General features: G+C 52.7%; 1 protein-coding gene across 5 annotated transcripts in view; it reads left to right on the forward strand.

Annotated features, from left to right (window-relative positions):
* The window catches only part of eps8l2 (EPS8 signaling adaptor L2), a 66,252-nt gene that overhangs the window by 4,383 nt on the left and 37,393 nt on the right, over positions 1 to 24,476 (forward strand). For 4 of the 5 annotated variants that reach the window (XM_088611355.1, XM_088611356.1, XM_088611357.1 and 1 more), the window contains exons 2-3: positions 4,022 to 4,076; positions 8,277 to 8,323. In XM_088611355.1, coding sequence (XP_088467481.1) covers position 4,076; positions 8,277 to 8,323 — 48 coding nt within the window. In that variant the 5' untranslated portion in view covers positions 4,022 to 4,075. The remainder of the gene's footprint in view (positions 1 to 4,021; positions 4,077 to 8,276; positions 8,324 to 24,476) is intronic. The other variant, XM_088611360.1, reaches the window with a different exon arrangement.

Here is a 24,476-nt window from a genome sequence, read left to right on the forward strand (position 1 = left end):
GCAGCCAGTTGACCTTGGACCCCCAGAGGTTTTTTCTCTCCTTACGAAGGAGTTTTTGGTTCCTCTCCTCCGTTGTCTTCTGGTCTGCTGTTCTCTATTGACAACATGTCTGGTTATTTGCTTTGTTAAACGCCTTGGGGCAACCTTGTTGTGAAAGGCACTATATAAAAATAAATTGAATTCAATTGAATTGAATACTTCTATCCTGTAGTAGTATGCTAATGCTGTGGTACAGTAGTGTGGGTCTGCTATAGTACACTAATGTATTAGACCTGCAGTGCAGTAGTTCTACACTATACAGTAAAAGTGCAGTATTGCTGTCATACATTAGTGCATTAGAGCTGTTGTGCAGTAATCCTATAGTATATTAGTCTGCTGTCGCAGAATAGCGCTGTAGTATACAGTAATGGTGCCGTAATGCTGTAGGACAGTAGTGCATTAGAGCTATAGTGCAGTAATCCTATAGTACAGTAGTGTTGCAGTACAGTGATGGTGTAGTGCTATAGTACAGTAGTGTTGCAGTACAGTGATGGTGTAGTACAGTAGTGTTGCAGTACAGTGATGGTGTTGTGCTATAGTACAGTAGTGTTGCAGTACAGTGATGGTGTAGTGCTGTAGTACAGTAGGACAGTATTATTGCAGTACAGTGATGGTGTAGTGCTGTAGTACAATAGTGTTGCAGTACAGTGATGGTGTAGTGCTGTAGAACAGTAGTGTTGCAGAACAGTGATGGTGTAGTGCTGTAGTACAGTAGGACAGTATTATTGCAGTACAGTGATGGTGTAGTGCTGTAGTACAATAGTGTTGCAGAACAGTGATGGTGTAGTGCTGTAGGACAGTAGTGTTGCAGTACAGTGATGGTGTAGTGCTGTAGTACAGTAGGACAGTATTATTGCAGAACAGTGATGGTGTAGTGCTGTAGTACAATAGTGTTGCAGTACAGTGATGGTGTAGTGCTGTAGTACAGTAGGACAGTATTATTGCAGTACAGTGATGGTGTAGTGCTGTAGTACAGTAGTGTTGCAGTACAGTGATGGTGTAGTGCTGTAGAACAGTAGTGTTGCAGTACAGTGATGGTGTAGTGCTGTAGAACAGTAGTGTTGCAGAACAGTGATGGTGTAGTGCTGTAGTACAATAGTGTTGCAGTACAGTGATGGTGTAGTGCTGTAGAACAGTAGTGTTGCAGTACAGTGATGGTGTAGTGCTGTAGTACAGTAGGACAGTATTATTGCAGTACAGTGATGGTGTAGTGCTGTAGAACAGTAGTGTTGCAGTACAGTGATGGTGTAGTGCTGTAGGACAGTAGTGTTGCAGTACATTGATGGTGTAGTGCTGTAGTACAATAGTGTTGCAGTACAGTGATGGTGTAGTGCTGTAGTACAGTAGGACAGTATTATTGCAGTACAGTGATGGTGTAGTGCTGTAGGACAGTAGTGTTGCAGTACAGTGATGGTGTAGTGCTGTAGGACAGTAGTGTTGCAGTACAGTGATGGTGTAGTGCTGTAGTACAGTAGGACAGTATTATTGCAGTACAGTGATGGTGTAGTGCTGTAGTACAGTAGTGTTGCAGTACAGTGATGGTGTAGTGCTGTAGAACAGTAGTGTTGCAGAACAGTGATGGTGTAGTGCTGTAGGACAGTAGGACAGTATTATTGCAGTACAGTGATGGTGTAGTGCTGTAGAACAGTAGTGTTGCAGTACAGTGATGGTGTAGTGCTGTAGGACAGTAGTGTTGCAGTACATTGATGGTGTAGTGCTGTAGTACAATAGTGTTGCAGTACAGTGATGGTGTAGTGCTGTAGTACAGTAGGACAGTATTATCGCAGTACAGTGATGGTGTAGTGCTGTAGGACAGTAGTGTTGCAGTACAGTGATGGTGTAGTGCTGTAGTACAGTAGGACAGTATTATTGCAGTACAGTGATGGTGTAGTGCTGTAGTACAGAAGTGTTGCAGTACAGTGATGGTGTAGTGCTGTAGAACAGTAGTGTTGCAGTACAGTGTTGGTGTAGTGCTGTAGAACAGTAGTGTTGCAGAACAGTGATGGTGTAGTGCTGTAGTACAATAGTGTTGCAGTACAGTGATGGTGTAGTGCTGTAGTACAGTAGGACAGTATTATTGCAGTACAGTGATGGTGTAGTGCTGTAGGACAGTAGTGTTGCAGTACAGTGATGGTGTAGTGCTGTAGTACAGTAGGACAGTATTATTGCAGTACAGTGATGGTGTAGTGCTGTAGTACAGTAGTGTTGCAGTACAGTGATGGTGTAGTGCTGTAGAACAGTAGTGTTGCAGAACAGTGATGGTGTAGTGCTGTAGGACAGTAGGACAGTATTATTGCAGTACAGTGATGGTGTAGTGCTGTAGAACAGTAGTGTTGCAGAACAGTGATGGTGTAGTGCTGTAGGACAGTAGTGTTGCAGTACAGTGATGGTGTAGTGCTGTAGTACAGTAGGACAGTATTATTGCAGTACAGTGATGGTGTAGTGCTGTAGAACAGTAGTGTTGCAGTACAGTGATGGTGTAGTGCTGTAGGACAGTAGTGTTGCAGTACAGTGATGGTGTAGTGCTGTAGTACAATAGTGTTGCAGTACAGTGATGGTGTAGTGCTGTAGTACAGTAGGACAGTATTATTGCAGTACAGTGATGGTGTAGTGCTGTAGTACAGTAGTGTTGCAGTACAGTGATGGTGTAGTGCTGTAGAACAGTAGTGTTGCAGTACAGTGATGGTGTAGTGCTGTAGTACAGTAGGACAGTATTATTGCAGTACAGTGATGGTGTAGTGCTGTAGTACAGTAGTGTTGCAGTACAGTGATGGTGTAGTGCTGTAGTACAGTAGGACAGTATTATTGCAGTACAGTGATGGTGTAGTGCTGTAGAACAGTAGTGTTGCAGTACAGTGTTGGTGTAGTGCTGTAGAACAGTAGTGTTGCAGAACAGTGATGGTGTAGTGCTGTAGGACAGTAGTGTTGCAGTACAGTGATGGTGTAGTGCTGTAGTACAGTAGGACAGTATTATTGCAGTACAGTGATGGTGTAGTGCTGTAGAACAGTAGTGTTGCAGTACAGTGATGGTGTAGTGCTGTAGTACAGTAGTGTTGCAGTACAGTGATGGTGTAGTGCTGTAGTACAGTAGGACAGTATTATTGCAGTACAGTGATGGTGTAGTGCTGTAGAACAGTAGTGTTGCAGAACAGTGATGGTGTAGTGCTGTAGGACAGTAGTGTTGCAGTACAGTGATGGTGTGGTGCTGTAGTACAGTAGGACAGTATTATTGCAGTACAGTGATGGTGTAGTGCTGTAGAACAGTAGTGTTGCAGTACAGTGATGGTGTAGTGCTGTAGAACAGTAGGACAGTATTATTGCAGTACAGTGATGGTCTTGTGCTGTAGTACAGTGGTACAGTAGTGTCAGAGATTGATGACCAGGAAGAGACAGAGGACAGTCTCAGTGATGACCAGGGGGAGACAATGGACAGTCTCAGTGTTGACCAGGGGGAGACAGTGGACAGTCTCAATGCAGTGATGACTGGGGAGACAGAGGACAGTCTCAGTGATGACCAGGGGGAGACAGTGGACAGTCTCAATGCAGTGATGACTGGGGAGACAGTGGACAGTCTCAGTGTTGACCAGGGGGAGACAGTGGACAGTCTCAATGCAGTGATGACTGGGGAGACAGTGGACAGTCTCAGTGTTGACCAGGGGGAGACAGTGGACAGTCTCAGTGATGACCAGGGAGACAGGAGATGGTGTCTGAGGGACTGAAACAGTGTCCAAAGTGAGCAGGCTGAGCTCTGATCTAACCAGAGTGAGGGTGTGTCATTGATACTCACAACTGACCCAACCTGCCTGTCTGCTTTGCGGCTGGCTGACTGAATCCTCGTTTAACACAGAAACACAGACAGCGCTGTGTGTGTTTGTTTGTTTATGCTGCTGTGGACGTCAGTGACGCTGTCTGAGTTTCTGTGTTGTGGTGTGATGTGTGCTGTTGTGTTGGTGTATCACCCTCTCTCCTCTGTCTCTGACAGGTGGATGACTTATACAGACCATGAGCCACGCGGGAATCCCAGTCGGCCACAGCAAGTCAGTGTGCATCACCCGAATTACAGTCCATCCCCACAGAGCAGTGTGTCCACAGCCCAGTGTAATACAGTACAGTCCATCCCCACAGAGCAGTGTGTCTACAGCCCAGTGTAATACAGTACAGAGCAGTGTGTCCACAGCCCAGTGTAATACAGTACAGTCCATCCCCACAGAGCAGTGTGTCCACAGCCCAGTGTAATACAGTACAGAGCAGTGTGTCTACAGCCCAGTGTAATACAGTACAGTCCATCCCCACAGAGCAGTGTGTCCACAGCCCAGTGTAATACAGTACAGAGCAGTGTGTCCACAGCCCAGTGTAATACAGTACAGTCCATCCCCACAGAGCAGTGTGTCCACAGCCCAGTGTAATACAGTACAGTCCATCCCCACAGAGCAGTGTGTCCACAGCCCAGTGTAATACAGTACAGTCCATCCCCACAGAGCAGTGTGTCTACAGCCCAGTGTAATACAGTACAGAGCAGTGTGTCTACAGCCCAGTGTAATACAGTACAGTCCATCCCCACAGAGCAGTGTGTCCACAGCCCAGTGTAATACAGTACAGAGCAGTGTGTCCACAGCCCAGTGTAATACAGTACAGTCCATCCCCACAGAGCAGTGTGTCCACAGCCCAGTGTAATACAGTACAGTCCATCCCCACAGAGCAGTGTGTCCACAGCCCAGTGTAATACAGTACAGTCCATCCCCACAGAGCAGTGTGTCTACAGCCCAGTGTAATACAGTACAGAGCAGTGTGTCCACAGCCCAGTGTAATACAGTACAGTCCATCCCCACAGAGCAGTGTGTCCACAGCCCAGTGTAATACAGTACAGAGCAGTGTGTCTACAGCCCAGTGTAATACAGTACAGTCCATCCCCACAGAGCAGTGTGTCCACAGCCCAGTGTAATACAGTACAGAGCAGTGTGTCCACAGCCCAGTGTAATACAGTACAGTCCATCCCCACAGAGCAGTGTGTCCACAGCCCAGTGTAATACAGTACAGTCCATCCCCACAGAGCAGTGTGTCTACAGCCCAGTGTAATACAGTACAGAGTAGTGTGTCTACAGCCCAGTGTAATACAGTACAGTCCATCCCCACAGAGCAGTGTGTCCACAGCCCAGTGTAATACAGTACAGTCCATCCCCACAGAGCAGTGTGTCTACAGCCCAGTGTAATACAGTACAGAGCAGTGTGTCCACAGCCCAGTGTAATACAGTACAGTCCATCCCCACAGAGCAGTGTGTCCACAGCCCAGTGTAATACAGTACAGTCCATCCCCACAGAGCAGTGTGTCTACAGCCCAGTGTAATACAGTACAGAGCAGTGTGTCCACAGCCCAGTGTAATACAGTACAGTCCATCCCCACAGAGCAGTGTGTCCACAGCCCAGTGTAATACAGTACAGTCCATCCCCACAGAGCAGTGTGTCTACAGCCCAGTGTAATACAGTACAGTCCATCCCCACAGAGCAGTGTGTCCACAGCCCAGTGTAATACAGTACAGTCCATCCCCACAGAGCAGTGTGTCCACAGCCCAGTGTAATACAGTACAGTCCATCCCCACAGAGCAGTGTGTCCACAGCCCAGTGTAATACAGTACAGTCCATCCCCACAGAGCAGTGTGTCCACCGCCCAGTGTAATACAGTACAGTCCATCCCCACAGAGCAGTGTGTCCACAGCCCAGTGTAATACAGTACAGAGCAGTGTGTCCACAGCCCAGTGTAATACAGTACAGTCCATCCCCACAGAGCAGTGCGTCTACAGCCCAGTGTAATACAGTACAGAGCAGTGTGTCTACAGCCCAGTGTAATACAGTACAGTCCATCCCCACAGAGCAGTGTGTCCACAGCCCAGTGTAATACAGTACAGAGCAGTGTGTCTACAGCCCAGTGTAATACAGTACAGTCCATCCCCACAGAGCAGTGCGTCTACAGCCCAGTGTAATACAGTACAGGCCATCCCCACAGAGCAGTGTGTCCACAGCCCAGTGTAATACAGTACAGGCCATCCCCACAGAGCAGTGTGTCCACAGCCCAGTGTAATACAGTACAGTCCATCCCCACAGAGCAGTGTGTCTACAGCCCAGTGTAATACAGTACAGAGCAGTGTGTCCACAGCCCAGTGTAATACAGTACAGTCCATCCCCACAGAGCAGTGTGTCCACAGCCCAGTGTAATACAGTACAGTCCATCCCCACAGAGCAGTGTGTCCACAGCCCAGTGTAATACAGTACAGGCCATCCCCACAGAGCAGTGTGTCTACAGCCCAGTGTAATACAGTACAGTCCATCCCCACAGAGCAGTGTGTCCACAGCCCAGTGTAATACAGTACAGTCCATCCCCACAGAGCAGTGTGTCTACAGCCCAGTGTAATACAGTACAGAGCAGTGTGTGTACAGCCCAGTGTAATACAGTACAGTCCATCCCCACAGAGCAGTGTGTCTACAGCCCAGTGTAATACAGTACAGAGCAGTGTGTCTACAGCCCAGTGTAATACAGTACAGAGCAGTGTGTCTACAGCCCAGTGTAATACAGTACAGTCCATCCCCACAGAGCAGTGTGTCCACAGCCCAGTGTAATACAGTACAGAGCAGTGTGTCTACAGCCCAGTGTAATACAGTACAGTCCATCCCCACAGAGCAGTGTGTCCACAGCCCAGTGTAATACAGTACAGTCCATCCCCACAGAGCAGTGTGTCCGCAGCCCAGTGTAATACAGTACAGTCCATCCCCACAGAGCAGTGTGTCCACAGCCCAGTGTAATACAGTACAGTCCATCCCCACAGAGCAGTGTGTCCACAGCCCAGTGTAATACAGTACAGTCCATCCCCACAGAGCAGTGTATCTACAGCCCAGTGTAATACAGTACAGTCCATCCCCACAGAGCAGTGTGTCCACAGCCCAGTGTAATACAGTACAGTCCATCCCCACAGAGCAGTGTGTCCACAGCCCAGTGTAATACAGTACAGTCCATCCCCACAGAGCAGTGTGTCCACAGCCCAGTGTAATACAGTACAGAGCAGTGTGTCTACAGCCCAGTGTAATACAGTACAGTCCATCCCCACATAATTTTTACAGGACTATATAATTCCTCCAGCACAGTATAACCTGAGAGAAGGTGAATCTTTTATAATCTCTCCAGCGCAGTTAAATGCAGGACAGTTTAATGCTGTTTAATGTTAAGTGCAGTATAGTCCCTGCAATACCTCAGTTTACACTTCAGAATGGCAGTAATAAAATATAAAGACTTCACCTTCTCTCAGGTTAAACTGTCCACTCTCTGTCCCTCCCTCCTTCTCCCTCTCTCTCTCCCTTTCCCTTCTCCTTTTCCTTTCCTTCCTCTCTCTCTCCCCCTCTTCTCCTCCTCTCTCCCTCCCTCCTCCCCACAGGCCTGCTGAGCCCCTCCCTGATCTCTGCTCAGCAGTGTGCTCGTGTCAGTAGGCTCTGGGCAGTGGGGGTGATCTGTCGCTGGGGTCTGGGCAGTGGGGGTGATCTGTCGCTGGGGTCTGGACAGTGGGGGTGATCTGTCGCAGGGTCTGGACAGTGGGGGTGATCTGTCGCTGGGGTCTGGACAGTGGGGGTGTCCTGTCGCTGGGGTCTGGACAGTGGGGGTGATCTGTCGCTGGAGTCTGGGCGGTGGGGGTGTCCTGTCGCAGGGTCTGGACAGTGGGGGTGTCCTGTCGCTGGGGTCTGGACAGTGGGGGTGATCTGTCGCTGGGGTCTGGACAGTGGGGGTGTCCTGTCGCTGGGGTCTGGACAGTGGGGGTGATCTGTCGCTGGAGTCTGGGCGGTGGGGGTGATCTGTCGCTGGAGTCTGGGCGGTGGGGGTGTCCTGTCGCAGGCTCTGGACAGTGGGGGTGTCCTGTCGCTGGGGTCTGGACAGTGGGGGTGTCCTGTCGCTGGGGTCTGGACAGTGGGGGTGTCCTGTCGCTGGGGTCTGGGCAGTGGGGGTGATCAGTCTCTGGGGTCTGGGCAGTGGGGGTGATCAGTCTCTGGGGTCTGGGCAGTGGGGCTGTCCTGTCTCTGGGGTCTGGGCGGTGGGGGTGATCAGTCTCTGGGGTCTGGGCGGTGGGGGTGATCAGTCTCTGGGGTCTGGGCGGTGGGGGTGATCAGTCTCTGGGGTCTGGGCGGTGGGGGTGATCTGGGGGTCCTGTGGGGATGCAGCACGCTGGGAGTAATTGTGCTCGCTCTCCCTGTCTGTGCAGTGGTGTGGCCCGCTCGGACAGCAAGCTCAGCGCCAAGGCACTGTACGGTAAGAACTGCCCGACCGCCTGCCTGTCCACCTGTGTGTCGCTGTGTGTGTAGCAGTGTACAGCTGTGTGTGTAGCAGTGTGTAGCAGTGTACAGCTGTGTAGCTGTGTGTGTAGCAGTGTACAGCTGTGTAGCTGTGTGTGTAGCAGTGTACAGCTGTGTGTGTAGCTGTGTGTGTGTGTAGCAGTGTACAGCTGTGTGTGTAGCTGTGTGTGTGTGTAGCAGTGTACAGCTGTGTGTGTAGCTGTGTGTGTGTAGCAGTGTACAGCTGTGTGTGTAACTGTGTGTGTGTGTAGCAGTGTACAGCTGTGTGTGTAGCTGTGTGTGTAGCAGTGTGTGTGTGTAGCAGTGTACAGCTGTGTGTGTAGCTGTGTGTGTGTGTAGCAGTGTACAGCTGTGTGTCGCTGACTGTGTAGCTGTGTGTAGCAGTGTACAGCTGTGTAGCTGTGTGTGTAGCAGTGTGTAGCTGTGTGTGTAGCAGTGTACAGCTGCGTCTCGCTGCATATATACTGTAGCTGTGTGTGTAGCAGTGTACAGCTGTGTAGCTGTGTGTGTAGCAGTGTGTAGCTGTGTGTGTAGCAGTGTACAGGTGTGTGTAGCAGTGTGTAGCAGTGTGTAGCTGTGTGTGTAGCAGTAGTGTACAGCTGCATCTCGCTGCATATATACTGTAGCTGTGTGTGTAGCAGTGTACAGGTGTGTGTAGCAGTGTGTAGCAGTGTGTAGCTGTGTGTGTAGCAGTAGTGTACAGCTGCGTCTCGCTGCATATATACTGTAGCTGTGTGTGTAGCAGTGTACAGCTGTGTAGCTGTGTGTGTAGCAGTGTACAGCTGTGTACAGCTGTGTGTAGCAGTGTACAGCTGTGTAGCTGTGTGTGTAGCAGTGTACAGCTGTGTATAGCTGTGTGTAGCAGTGTACAGCTGTGTGTCACTGAGTGTGTAGCAGTGTGTAGCTGCGAGCAGCTGTGTGCTGTGCCTGCCCTGTACAGTACATGTCTGGGTCTCAGTACATGAATTGGCCCATTGAGATAGAGTGGGGTTGGGCAGTCTGCCTCACTGTACAGCTCTGAGCTGACATTGTGTGAGATCTGGCCTCACTTCACACATGAGCTCAGGGGACGTTATTACAACACCCCACCCTTGAGGCACAGAGCTATATTGTCCACAGATCCTGCAGGGTTAAAATATAGAGGTCTCAACACCAGGCCCAGAAGAGGGCAGACTCTGACTACGTGACCTAATTTGATCCTTGTGTGTGTGGTGCATGAACTTACACACAGTGTCACAAAGAAATCAATGTTAATAATGTGGATCTGATCTATTTTTAATGGGTGTTGTGTTTTGTGGTTACATGTACAGTACACATTCAGGGTCTGTTCCAAGTGTCTGATCTCCCCTGTCTTTCCTCTGTCTCTGTGTCTCACTCGCTGTCTGATTTCCCCCAGTGTCAGATTCAATATGAATTTCTGCTGTGACTCTAGCAATCAAAGACTGATTGTCATAACAACCTTCTCTCAGATCACTTACCTCTCAACATGCAAAACACAAATAATTTCCTGCAGCCGTTCAGCGGGCAGCTATGCAAATACTGCTTGAGTGCTGGCAGTCTGCTCTATCAGATGAGAGCAGTGTGCTGTGAAGGAACAGTCAGTCTGCACTATCAGATGAGAGCAGTGTGCTGTGAAGGAACAGTCAGTCTGCACTATCAGATGAGAGCAGTGTGCTGTGAAGGAACAGTCAGTCTGCACTATCAGATGAGAGCAGTGTGCTGTGAAAGAACAGTCAGTCTGCACTATCAGATGAGAGCAGTGTGCTGTGAAGGAACAGTCAGTCTGCACTATCAGATGAGAGCAGTGTGCTGTGAAGGAACAGTCAGTCTGCACTATCAGATGAGAGCAGTGTGCTGTGAAGGAACAGTCAGTCTGCACTATTAGATGAGAGCAGTGTGCTGTGAAGGAACAGTCAGTCTGCACTATCAGATGAGCGCAGTGCTGGAGTGAAGGAACAGTCAGTCTGCACTGTCAGATGAGAGCAGTGTGCTGTGAAGGAACAGTCAGTCTGCACTATCAGATGAGAACAGTGCTGGAGTGAAGGAACAGTCAGTCTGCACTATTAGATGAGAGCAGTGTGCTGTGAAGGAACAGTCAGTCTGCACTATTAGATGAGAGCAGTGTGCTGTGATGGAACAGTCAGTCTGCACTATTAGATGAGAGCAGTGTGCTGTGATGGAACAGTCAGTCTGCACTATTAGATGAGAGCAGTGTGCTGTGAAGGAACAGTCAGTCTGCACTATTAGATGAGAGCAGTGTGCTGTGAAGGAACAGTCAGTCCGCACTATCAGATGAGAGCAGTGTGCTGTGAAGGAACAGTCAGTCTGCACTATCAGATGAGAGCAGTGTGCTGTGAAGTTACAGTCAGTCGGCACTATCAGATGAGAGCAGTGTGCTGTGAAGGAACAGTCAGTCCGCACTATTAGATGAGAGCAGTGTGCTGTGAAGAAACAGTCAGTCTGCACTATTAGATGAGCGCAGTGTGCTGTGAAAGAACAGTCAGTCTGCACTATCAGATGAGAGCAGTGCTGGAGTGAAGGAACAGTCAGTCTGCACTATTAGATGAGAGCAGTGTGCTGTGAAGAAACAGTCAGTCCGCACTATTAGATGAGCGCAGTGTGCTGTGAAGGAACAGTCAGTCTGCACTATCAGATGAGAGCAGTGTGCTGTGAAGGAACAGTCAGTCTGTACTATCAGATGAGCACAGTGCTGGAGTGAAGAAACAGTCAGTCTACACTATCGGATGAGAGCAGTGTGCTGTGAAGAAACAGTCAGTCTGCACTATCAGATGAGAGCAGTGTGCTGTGAAGGAACAGTCAGTCTGTACTATCAGATGAGCACAGTGCTGGAGTGAAGAAACAGTCAGTCTACACTATCGGATGAGAGCAGTGTGCTGTGAAGAAACAGTCAGTCTGCACTATCAGATGAGAGCAGTGTGCTGTGAAGAAACAGTCAGTCTGCACTATTAGATGAGCGCAGTGTGCTGTGAAAGAACAGTCAGTCTACACTATCAGATGAGAGCAGTGTGCTGTGAAGAAACAGTCAGTCTGCACTATTAGATGAGCGCAGTGTGCTGTGAAAGAACAGTCAGTCTGCACTATTAGATGAGCGCAGTGTGCTGTGAAAGAACAGTCAGTCTGCACTATCAGATGAGAGCAGTGCTGGAGTGAAGGAACAGTCAGTCTGCACTATTAGATGAGAGCAGTGCTGGAGTGAAGGAACAGTCAGTCTGCACTGTCAGATGAGAGCAGTGTGCTGTGAAGGAACAGTCAGTCTGCACTATTAGATGAGCACAGTGCTGGAGTGAAGGAACAGTCAGTTACATTAATCTCAGTAAGAACGGAACATTAAAGGAGCAACAGAATAAAGTCTGTCTGATTATGACAAATGATCAAATGTTGCCTTGATAAAGCTGTATTCAGGACTTGCGTCAGACGGCCTCAGCCCGTCTCTGTTACGGGAGGGACACAGCAGTAAATTGCCTTGAAACCGCAACCAGGAAATTGTTTGTGCACAATCACTTTACTGTGGCATGTTTACACAGTTACATCACACAAGGACACTCTGTTGTTCTCCTGTCACTGCATTTCTCCATCCTCTCCTACTTTCACTGTGCTGTCCTGCAGTTTCCTCCATATCACAGTATGTGTCTACTGTCTGTTGTGAGGGAAAGCATGGAGTCTTCCTCACTGTCCTGCCCTGGTCTGTCTGTGTGTCTCAGTGCTGCTGCAGGAGTCTTCCTCACTGTCCTGCCTGGTCTGTCTGTGTGTCTCAGTGCTGCTGCAGGAGTCTTCCTCACTGTCCTGCCTGGTCTGTCTGTGTGTCTCAGTGCTGCTGCAGGAGTCTTCCTCACTGTCCTGCCCTGGTCTGTCTGTGTGTCTCAGTGCTGCTGCAGGAGTCTTCCTCACTGTCCTGCCCTGGTCTGTCTGTGTGTCTCAGTGCTGCAGGAGTCTTCCTCACTGTCCTGCCCTGGTCTGTCTGTGTGTCTCAGTGCTGCTGCAGGAGTCTTCCTCACTGTCCTGCCTGGTCTGTCTGTGTGTCTCAGTGCTGCTGCAGGAGTCTTCCTCACTGTCCTGCCCTGGTCTGTCTGTGTGTCTCAGTGCTGCAGGAGTCTTCCTCACTGTCCTGCCCTGGTCTGTCTGTGTGTCTCAGTGCTGCTGCAGGAGTCTTCCTCACTGTCCTGCCCTGGTCTGTCTGTGTGTCTCAGTGCTGCAGGAGTCTTCCTCACTGTCCTGCCCTGGTCTGTCTGTGTGTCTCAGTGCTGCAGGAGTCTTCCTCACTGTCCTGCCCTGGTCTGTCTGTGTGTCTCAGTGCTGCTGCAGGAGTCTTCCTCACTGTCCTGCCCTGGTCTGTCTGTGTGTCTCAGTGCTGCTGCAGGAGTCTTCCTCACTGTCCTGCCCTGGTCTGTCTGTGTGTCTCAGTGCTGCTGCAGGAGTCTTCCTCACTGTCCTGCCCTGGTCTGTCTGTGTGTCTCAGTGCTGCTGCAGGAGTCTTCCTCACTGTCCTGCCCTGGTCTGTCTGTGTGTCTCAGTGCTGCAGGAGTCTTCCTCACTGTCCTGCCCTGGTCTGTCTGTGTGTCTCAGTGCTGCTGCAGGAGTCTTCCTCACTGTCCGAGCAGGAGTCCGGGAGGACAGTGTTCATTCCTGCTGTGATCCAAAGGTCTCACAAGGCCTGGGAACACAGAATCTGGGAGTGAGCAGGAAGACCAGAGCAGGAATCAGGACTAATCAGCCTTACTGTTGCTCGTTAATAAGACATGTGGCGTCTCAAGTTTCATGCGCTCATCCGGACAATCAGAGGCCATGATGGTCAGGTTTCATCCCGGACTGGAGAGAGGGAGAGAGAGAGGACGACAGGGGAGGAGAGCAGGAGGGGTAGGGAAAGTATGAGTGAGAGACAGAGAGGAGAGGAAAAGAGAGTGGGAGCAACCAAAATTCCTACCACCACAAAGCCCTGCTGAGCCAAGAGCTGAGCCCAAAACAGAGCCCCCTGGCCAGCTGGTCCTGAGGCTCACTGACCTGAGCCACACCAACACTAACCAGCCTCAGGACAGCACTGCTAGAGCACCACAACTCAGACTCAACCACATCACAGCACAGATCAAACAGCAATATCTCACACACTGGGACACACACACACAAACACAACATAAACTGGAATGCTACAGAACCCTAAACAGACAATACACACTAGCTGAATATTTGATCAAGATAAGAAATAGCAAACAGAAACAGACGCTGACAAGTACAGGCTCAGTGACCACAGCCTGGCCATAGAAACTGGGCGACACAGGCAGACCTGGCTGCCCAGAGAGGACAGGCTGTGCTCCCACTGCCAGCGGGGAGAAATAGAGACAGAGGTGCACTTCCTACTGCACTGTGACAGATACTCTGGGATTAGAGAAACATTCTTCCCGAAATTCAGAAATCTAATCCCAGAGTTCCCACACCTGCCAGAATCACAACGGGTCCCAATCCTACTGGGAGAGGGAGGAGGGAACTCAGTTGAACTGGCAGCCGAGTATGTGATCTCCTGTCACAGCCTGAGGACCAGTGAGCCTGTCTCTCAATAATAATAATACAGTGTGTGATCTCCTGTCACAGCCTGAGGAACAGTGAGCCTGTCTCTCAATAATAATAATACAGTGTGTGATCTCCTGTCCCAGCCTGAGAAACAGACAGTGAGCCTGTCTCTCAATAATAATAATACAGTGTGTGGTCTCCTGTCCCAGTCTGAGGAACAGTGAGCCTGTCTCTCAATAATAATAATACAGTGTGTGACCTCCTGTCCCAGCCTGAGGAACAGTGAGCCTGTCTCTCAATAATAATAATACAGTGTGTGATCTCCTGTCACAGCCTGAGGAACAGTGAGCCTGTCTCTCAATAATAATAATACAGTGTGTGATCTCCTGTCCCAGCCTGAGGAACAGACAGTGAGCCTGTCTCTCAATAATAATAATACAGTGTGTGATCTCCTGTCACAGCCTGAGGAACAGTGAGCCTGTCTCTCAATAATAATAATACAGTGTGTGATCTCCTGTCCCAGCCTGAGGAACAGACAGTGAGCCTGTCTCTCAATAATAATAATACGGTGTGTGATCTCCTGTCCCAGCCTGAGGAAAAGTGAGCCTGTCTGTCAATAATGTTCCATATGTTTATATGTAAATATCTTATGATGTGGCTGTATTGTAAAATGTCTGTAAATATCTGTAGATTTTATGTTTTGCTTTGGCAACACTGATTTATTCATTGGCCATGCCAGTAAATCATCTTGAAGTGAATTGAAATTGAGAGGAGAGAGAGGATGGTGAGTGTGAGGAGGAGAGAGAATGAGAGAGTGTGAGGAGGGAGAGAGGGGAGGAAGAGGATCACGTTTCTTTTCTAAGAGGGGGGGAGGAGGAGAGGAGGAGCAGTGGGGACAGGAGACACAAAGGAGGTGTGTGAGTCTGACTCTCAGGTTACTGAGAGCAGCAGGTCTGGCTTCAGCCTGGCACAGTGACCCACATTGTCACCGCAGTCTGTCTGCTGACTGTCGCCCTCCGCCCCCCAACACACACTGCAGCACAGCCCCCCAACACACACACTGCAGCACAGCCCCCCAACACACACACTGCAGCACAGCCCCCCAACACACACACTGCAGCACAGCCCCCCAACACACACTGCAGCACAGCTCCCCAACACACACTGCAGCACAGCTCCCCAACACACACTGCAGCACAGCCCCCCAACACACACACTGCAGCACAGCCCCCCAACACACACTACTACAGCACAGCCCCCCAACACACACTGCAGCACAGCTCCCCAACACACACTGCAGCACAGCTCCCCAACACACACTGCAGCACAGCCCCTCAACACACACTGCAGCACAGCTCCCCAACACACACTGCAGCACAGCCCCTCAACACACACTACTACAGCACAGCTCCCCAACACACACTGCAGCACAGCTCCCCAACACACACACTGCAGCACAGCTCCCCAACACACACTGCAGCACAGCTCCCCAACACACACTGCAGCACAGCCCCCCAACACACACTGCAGCACAGCTCCCCAACACACACTGCAGCACAGCCCCCCAACACACACTGCAGCACAGCTCCCCAACACACACTACTGCAGCACAGCTCCCCAACACACACTACTGCAGCACAGCCCCCCAACACACACTGCAGCACAACTCCCCAACACACACACTGCAGCACAGCTCCCCAACACACACTGCAGCACAGCTCCCCAACACACACTACAGCACAGCTCCCCAACACACACACTGCAGCACAGCTCCCCAACACACACTGCAGCACAGCACCCCAACACACACTGCAGCACAGCTCCCCAACACACACTACTGCAGCACAGCTCCCCAACACACACTGCAGCACAGCTCCCCAACACACACTGCAGCACAGCCCCTCAACACACACTGCAGCACAGCTCCCCAACACACACTACTACAGCACAGCCCCCCAACACACACTACTACAGCACAGCTCCCCAACACACACTGCAGCACAGCTCCCCAACACACACTGCAGCACAGCACCCCAACACACACTGCAGCACAGCCCCCCAACACACACTACTACAGCACAGTCCCCCAACACACACTACTACAGCACAGCCCCCCAACACACACTACTACAGCACAGCCCCCCAACACACACTGCAGCACAGCCCCCCAACACACACTACTACAGCACAGCACCCCAACACACACTACTACAGCACAGCTCCCCGACACACACTGCAGCACAGCCCCCCAACACACACTGCAGCACAGCCCCTCAACACACACTGCAGCACAGCTCCCCAACACACACTGCAGCACAGCCCCCCAACACACACTGCAGCACAGCCCCCCAACACACACTGCAGCACAGCCCCTCAACACACACTGCAGCACAGCTCCCCAACACACACTGCAGCACAGCCCCCCAACACACACTGCAGCACAGCCCCTCAACACACACTGCAGCACAGCCCCCCAACACACACTGCAGCACAGCACCCCAACACACACTACTACAGCACGGCCCCCCAACACACACTACTACAGCACAGCCCCCCAACACACACTGCAGCACAGCTCCCCAACACACACTACTACAGCACAGCCCCCCAACACACACTGCAGCACAGCCCCCCAACACACACTGCAGCACAGCCCCCCAACACACACTACTACAGCACAGCCCCCCAACACACACTGCAGCACAGCTCCCCAACACACACTACAGCACAGCCCCCCAAAACACACTGCACCACAGCACCCCAACACACACTGCAGCACAGCCCCTCAACACACACTGCAGCACAGCCCCCCAACACACACTGCAGCACAGCCCCCCAACACACACTACTACAGCACAGCTCCCCAACACACACTGCAGCACAGCTCCCCAACACACACTGCAGCACAGCCCCCCAACACACACTGCAGCACAGCTCCCCAACACACACTGCAGCACAGCCCCTCAACACACACTGCAGCACAGCTCCCCAACACACACTACAGCACAGCCCCCCAAAACACACTGCAGCACAGCCCCCCAACACACACTGCAGCACAGCCCCCCAACACACACTGCAGCACAGCCCCCCAACACACACTACTACAGCACAGCCCCCCAACACACACTACAGCACAGCCCCCCAACACACACTGCAGCACAGCCCCCCAACACACACTACTGCAGCACAGCTCCCCAACACACACTACAGCACAGCCCCCCAACACACACACTGCAGCACAGCCCCCCAACACACACACTACAGCACAGCCCCCCAACACACACTGCAGCACAGCCCCCCAACACACACTGCAGCACAGCCCCCCAACACACACTGCAGCACAGCTCCCCAACACACACTGCAGCACAGCTCCCCAACACACACTACAGCACAGCTCCCCAACACACACACTGCAGCACAGCCCCCCAACACACACTACAGCACAGCTCCCCAACACACACTGCAGCACAGCCCCCCAACACACACTGCAGCACAGCCCCCCAACACACACTGCAGCACAGCTCCCCAACACACACTGCAGCACAGCTCCCCAACACACACTACAGCACAGCCCCCCAACACACACACTGCAGCACAGCCCCCCAACACACACACTACAGCACAGCCCCCCAACACACACTGCAGCACAGCTCCCCAACACACACTGCAGCACAGCCCCCCAACACACACTGCAGCACAGCCCCCCAACACACACTGCAGCACAGCTCCCCAACACACACTGCAGCACAGCCCCTCAACACACACTACTACAGCACAGCTCCCCAACACACACTACTACAGCACAGCTCCCCAACACACACTACTACAGCACAGCCCCCCAACACACACTACTACAGCACAGCCCCCCAACACACACTACAGCACAGCACCCCAACACACACTGCAGCACAGCCCCCCAACACACACTGCAGCACAGCTCCCCAACACACACTGCAGCACAGCCCCCCAACACACACTGCAGCACAGCCCCCCAACACACACTGCAGCACAGCTCCCCAACACACACTGCAGCACAGCCCCCCAACACACACTGCAGCACAGCCCCCCAACACACACTGCAGCACAGCTCCCCAACACACACTGCAGCACAGCCCCTCAACACACACTACTACAGCACAGCTCCCCAACACACACTACTACAGCACAGCCCCTCAACACACACTACTACAGCACAGCTCCCCAACACACACTACAGCACAGCCCCCCAAAACACACTGCAGCACAGCCCCCCAACACACACTGCAGCACAGCCCCCCAACACACACTGCAGCACAGCCCCCCAACACACACTACTACAGCACAGCCCCCCAACACACACTACAGCACAGCCCCCCAACACACACTGCAGCACAGCCCCCCAACACACACTACTGCAGCACAGCTCCCCAACACACACTACAGCACAGCCCCCCAACACACACACTACAGCACAGCCCCCCAACACACACTGCAGCACAGCTCCCCAACACACACTACTGCAGCACAGCTCCCCAACACACACTGCAGCACAGCCCCTCAACACACACACTGCAGCACAGCCCCCCAACACACACTGCAGCACAGCCCCCCAACACACACTACAGCACAGCTCCCCAACACACACTGCAGCACAGCTCCCCAACACACACTACTACAGCACAGCTCCCCAACACACACTACTACAGCACAGCCCCCCAACACACACACTGCAGCACAGCCCCCCAACACACACTGCAGCACAGCTCCCCAACACACACTGCAGCACAGCTCCCCAACACACACTACTACAGCACAGCTCCCCAACACACACTACAGCACAGCCCCCCAACACACACTGCAGCACAGCCCCTCAACACACACTACTACAGCACAGCTCCCCAACACACACTACAGCACAGCCCCCCAACACACACTACTACAGCACAGCCCCCCAACACACACTACAGCACAGCTCCCCAACACACACTACTGCAGCACAGCCCCCCAACACACACTACTACAGCACAGCCCCCCAACACACACTGCAGCACAGCTCCTCAACACACACTACAGCACAGCTCCCCAACACACACTGCAGCACAGCCCCCCAACACACACTACTACAGCACAGCCCCCCAACACACACTACTACAGCACAGCTCCCCAACACACACTGCAGCACAGCTCCCCAACACACACTACTACAGCACAGCCCCTCAACACACACTACTACAGCACAGCTCCCCAACACACACTGCAGCACAGCTCCCCAACACACACTGCAGCACAGCACCCCAACACACACACTGCAGCACAGCTCCCCAACACACACTACTACAGCACAGCTCCCCAACACACACTGCAGCACAGCCCCCCAACACACACACTGCAGCACAGCCCCTCAACACACACTACTACAGCACAGCACCCCAACACACACTGCAGCACAGCTCCCCAACACACACTGCAGCACAGCTCCCCAACACACACTGCAGCACAGCCCCCCAACACACACTACTACAGCACAGCCCCTCAACACACACTACTACAGCACAGCACCCCAACACACACTGCAGCACAGCTCCCCAACACACACTGCAGCACAGCCCCCCAACACACACTGCAGCACAGCCCCCCAACACACACTGCAGCACAGCACCCCAACACACACACTGCAGCACAGCCCCTCAACACACACTACTACAGCACAGCTCCCCAACACACACTACTACAGCACAGCCCCCCAACACACACTACTACAGCACAGCCCCCCAACACACACTACAGCACAGCTCCCCAACACACACTACTACAACACAGCCCCCCAACACACACTGCAGCACAGCTCCCCAACACACACTGCACCACAGCTCCCCAACACACACTGCAGCACAGCTCCCCAACACACACTGCAGCACAGCCCCTCAACACACACTACTACAGCACAGCTCCCCAACACACACTACTACAGCACAGCTCCCCAACACACACTACTACAGCACAGCCCCCCAACACACACTACTACAGCACAGCTCCCCAACACACACTGCAGCACAGCCCCCCAACACACACACTGCAGCACAGCCCCCCAACACACACTGCAACACAGCCCCTCAACACACACTGCAGCACAGCCCCCCAACACACACTGCAGCACAGCACCCCAACACACACTACAGCACAGCTCCCCAACACACACACTGCAGCACAGCCCCCCAACACACACTACAGCACAGCTCCCCAACACACACACTGCAGCACAGTCCCCCAACACACACTGCAGCACAGCCCCCCAACACACACTGCAGCACAGCACAGCTCCCCAACACACACTACTACAGCACAGCACCCCAACACACACTGCAGCACAGCCCCCCAACACACACTACTGCAGCACAGCTCCCCAACACACTCACTGCAGCACAGCCCCCCAACACACACACTACAGCACAGCTCCCCAACACACACACTGCAGCACAGCCCCCCAACACACACTACTGCAGCACAGCCCCCCAACACACACTACTGCAGCACAGCTCCCCAACACACACACTGCAGCACAGCTCCCCAACACACTCACTGCAGCACAGCCCCCCAACACACACACTACAGCACAGCTCTCCAACACACACACTGCAGCACAGCACACCAACACACAGTACTGCAGCACAGCCCCCCAACACACACTACTGCAGCACAGCCCCCCAACACACACACTGCAGCACAGCCCCCCAACACACACTGCAGCACAGCCCCTCAACACACACTACTACAGCACAGCTCCCCAACACACACTACTACAGCACAGCCCCCCAACACACGCTGCAGCACAGCACCCCAACACACACTACAGCACAGCCCCCCAACACACACTGCAGCACAGCCCCCCAACACACACTGCAGCACAGCTCCCCAAAACACACTGCAGCACAGCTCCCCAACACACACTGCAGCACAGCTCCCCAACACACACTACTACAGCACAGCTCCCCAACACACACTGCAGCACAGCCCCCCAACACACACACTACAGCACAGCCCCCCAACACACACTGCAGCACAGCTCCCCAACACACACTGCAGCACAGCTCCCCAACACACACTACTGCAGCACAGCCCCCCAACACACACTGCAGCACAGCTCCCCAACACACACTGCAGCACAGCCCCCCAACACACACTGCAGCACAGCTCCCCAACACACACTGCAGCACAGCACCCCAACACACACTGCAGCACAGCTCCCCAACACACAACCTACAGCACAGCACCCCAACACACACTGCAGCACAGCACCCCAACACACACTGCAGCACAGCTCCCCAACACACACAATGGTGTAGGACTGTGTGTGTGTCAGGTGTAGGACTGTGTGTGTGTCAGGTGTAGGGCTGTGTGCCAGGTGTACAGGCTGTGTGTGTGGCAGGTGTACAGTCTGTGTGCCAGGTGTACAGTCTGTGTGCCAGGTGTAGGGCTGTGTGTGTACCAGGTGTACAGGCTGTGTGTCAGGTGTACAGTCTGTGTGTGTGGCAGGTGTACAGTCTGTGTGTCAGGTGTACAGTCTGTGTACCAGGTGTACAGGCTGTGTACCAGGTGTACAGTCTGTGTGCCAGGTGTACAGGCTGTGTGTCAGGTGTACAGGCTGTGTGTGTGGCAGGTGTACAGTCTGTGTGTGTGTCAGGTGTACAGTCTGTGTGTGTGGCAGGTGTACAGGCTGTGTGTCAGGTGTACAGTCTGTGTACCAGGTGTACAGGCTGTGTGTCAGGTGTACAGTCTGTGTGTCAGGTGTACAGTCTGTGTGTGTGTCAGGTGTGCAGTCTGTGTGTCAGGTGTACAGGCTGTGTGTCAGGTGTACAGTCTGTGTGCCAGGTGTACGGTCTGTGTGCCAGGTGTACAGTCTGTGTACCAGGTGTTGGGCTGTGTGTCAGGTGTACAGTCTGTGTACCAGGTGTACAGTCTGTGTGCCAGGTGTAGGGCTGTGTGCCAGGTGTACAGTCTGTGTGTCCGGTGTACAGTCTGTGTGCCAGGTGTACAGTCTGTGTACCAGGTGTTGGGCTGTGTGTCAGGTGTACAGTCTGTGTGTGTGGCAGGTGTACAGTCTGTGTGCCAGGTGTAGGACTGTGTGTGTGCCAGGTGTAGGACTGTGTGTGTGGCAGGTGTACAGTCTGTGTGTTTGGCAGGTGTACAGGCTGTGTGTGTGGCAGGTGTACAGTCTGTGTGCCAGGTGTACAGTCTGTGTGCCAGGTGTAGGGCTGTGTGTGTACCAGGTGTACAGGCTGTGTGTCAGGTGCACAGTGTGTGTGTGTGGCAGGTGCACAGTCTGTGTGTCAGGTGTACAGTCTGTGTACCAGGTGTACAGTCTGTGTGCCAGGTGTACAGGCTGTGTGCCAGGTGTACAGGCTGTGTGGCAGGTGTACAGGCTGTGTGTGTGGCAGGTGTACAGGCTGTGTGTCAGGTGTACAGGCTGTGTGTGTGGCAGGTGTACAGGCTGTGTGTCAGGTGTACAGGCTGTGTGTCAGGTGTACAGTCTGTGTACCAGGTGTACAGGCTGTGTGTCAGGTGTACAGTCTGTGTGTCAGGTGTACAGTCTGTGTGTGTGTCAGGTGTGCAGTCTGTGTGCCAGGTGTACAGTCTGTGTGTCAGGTGTACAGGCTGTGTACCAGGTGTACAGTCTGTGTGTCAGGTGTACAGTCTGTGTACCAGGTGTACAGTCTGTGTGCCAGGTGTACAGTCTGTGTACCAGGTGTTGGGCTGTGTGTCAGGTGTTGGGCTGTGTGTCAGGTGTACAGTCTGTGTGCCAGGTGTACAGTCTGTGTGTCAGGTGTACAGTCTGTGTGCCAGGTGTACAGTCTGTGTGTCAGGTGTACAGTCTGTGTACCAGGTGTACAGTCTGTGTGCCAGGTGTACAGTCTGTGTACCAGGTGTTGGGCTGTGTGTCAGGTGTTGGGCTGTGTGTCAGGTGTACAGTCTGTGTACCAGGTGTACAGTCTGTGTGCCAGGTGTACAGTCTGTGTACCAGGTGTACAGTCTGTGTACCAGGTGTTGGGCTGTGTGTCAGGTGTACAGTCTGTGTGCCAGGTGTAGGGCTGTGTGCCAGGTGTACAGTCTGTGTGTCAGGTGTACAGTCTGTGTGTCAGGTGTACAGTCTGTGTGCCAGGTGTACAGTCTGTGTACCAGGTGTTGGGCTGTGTGTCAGGTGTACAGTCTGTGTGTGTGGCAGGTGTACAGTCTGTGTGTGTGGCAGGTGTACAGTCTGTGTGCCAGGTGTAGGACTGTGTGTGTGGCAGGTGTACAGTCTGTGTGTTTGGCAGGTGTACAGTCTGTGTGTGTGGCAGGTGTACAGTCTGTGTGTTTGGCAGGTGTACAGGCTGTGTGTGTGGCAGGTGTACAGTCTGTGTGTCAGGTGTAGGACTGTGTGTGTGTCAGGTGTACAGTCTGTGTACCAGGTGTACAGGCTGTGTGTCAGGTGTACAGGCTGTGTACCAGGTGTAGGGCTGTGTGTGTGGCAGGTGTACAGTCTGTGTGCCAGGTGTACAGTCTGTGTGCCAGGTGTAGGGCTGTGTGTGTGGCAGGTGTACAGTCTGTGTACCAGGTGTGCAGTCTGTGTGCCAGGTGTACAGTCTGTGTGCCAGGTGTAGGGCTGTGTGTGTGCCAGGTGTACAGTCTGTGTGCCAGGTGTACAGTCTGTGTGTGTGTCAGGTGTACAGTCTGTGTGTCAGGTGTACAGTCTGTGTACCAGGTGTACAGTCTGTGTGGCAGGTGTAGGGCTGTGTGTGTGTCAGGTGTACAGTCTGTGTACCAGGTGTACAGGCTGTGTGCCAGGTGTACAGTCTGAGTGCCAGGTGTACAGGCTGTGTGTCAGGTGTACAGGCTGTGTGTCAGGTGTACAGTCTGTGTGCCAGGTGTACAGTCTGTGTACCAGGTGTTGGGCTGTGTGTCAGGTGTACAGTCTGTGTGTGTGGCAGGTGTACAGTCTGTGTGCCAGGTGTAGGACTGTGTGTGTGGCAGGTGTACAGTCTGTGTGTTTGGCAGGTGTACAGTCTGTGTGTGTGGCAGGTGTACAGTCTGTGTGTTTGGCAGGTGTACAGGCTGTGTGTGTGGCAGGTGTACAGTCTGTGTGTCAGGTGTAGGACTGTGTGTGTGTCAGGTGTACAGTCTGTGTGCCAGGTGTACAGTCTGTGTGTGTGCCAGGTGTACAGTCTGTGTGTGTGGCAGGTGTACAGTCTGTGTGCCAGGTGTAGGACTGTGTGTGTGGCAAGTGTACAGTCTGTGTGTTTGGCAGGTGTACAGGCTGTGTGTGTGGCAGGTGTACAGTCTGTGTGTTTGGCAGGTGTACAGGCTGTGTGTGTGGCAGGTGTACAGTCTGTGTGTCAGGTGTAGGACTGTGTGTGTGTCAGGTGTACAGTCTGTGTGCCAGGTGTACAGTCTGTGTGCCAGGTGTAGGGCTGTGTGTGTGGCAGGTGTACAGTCTGTGTGTCAGGTGTAGGACTGTGTGTGTGTCAGGTGTAGGACTGTGTGTGTGTCAGGTGTACAGTCTGTGTACCAGGTGTACAGGCTGTGTGTCAGGTGTACAGTCTGTGTGTGTGGCAGGTGTACAGTCTGTGTAC

Source organism: Lepisosteus platostomus, chromosome 18 (assembly GCF_059453375.1).
Source record: "Lepisosteus platostomus isolate fLepPlt1 chromosome 18, fLepPlt1.hap1, whole genome shotgun sequence".
Taxonomy (NCBI): Eukaryota; Metazoa; Chordata; class Actinopteri; order Semionotiformes; family Lepisosteidae; genus Lepisosteus; species Lepisosteus platostomus.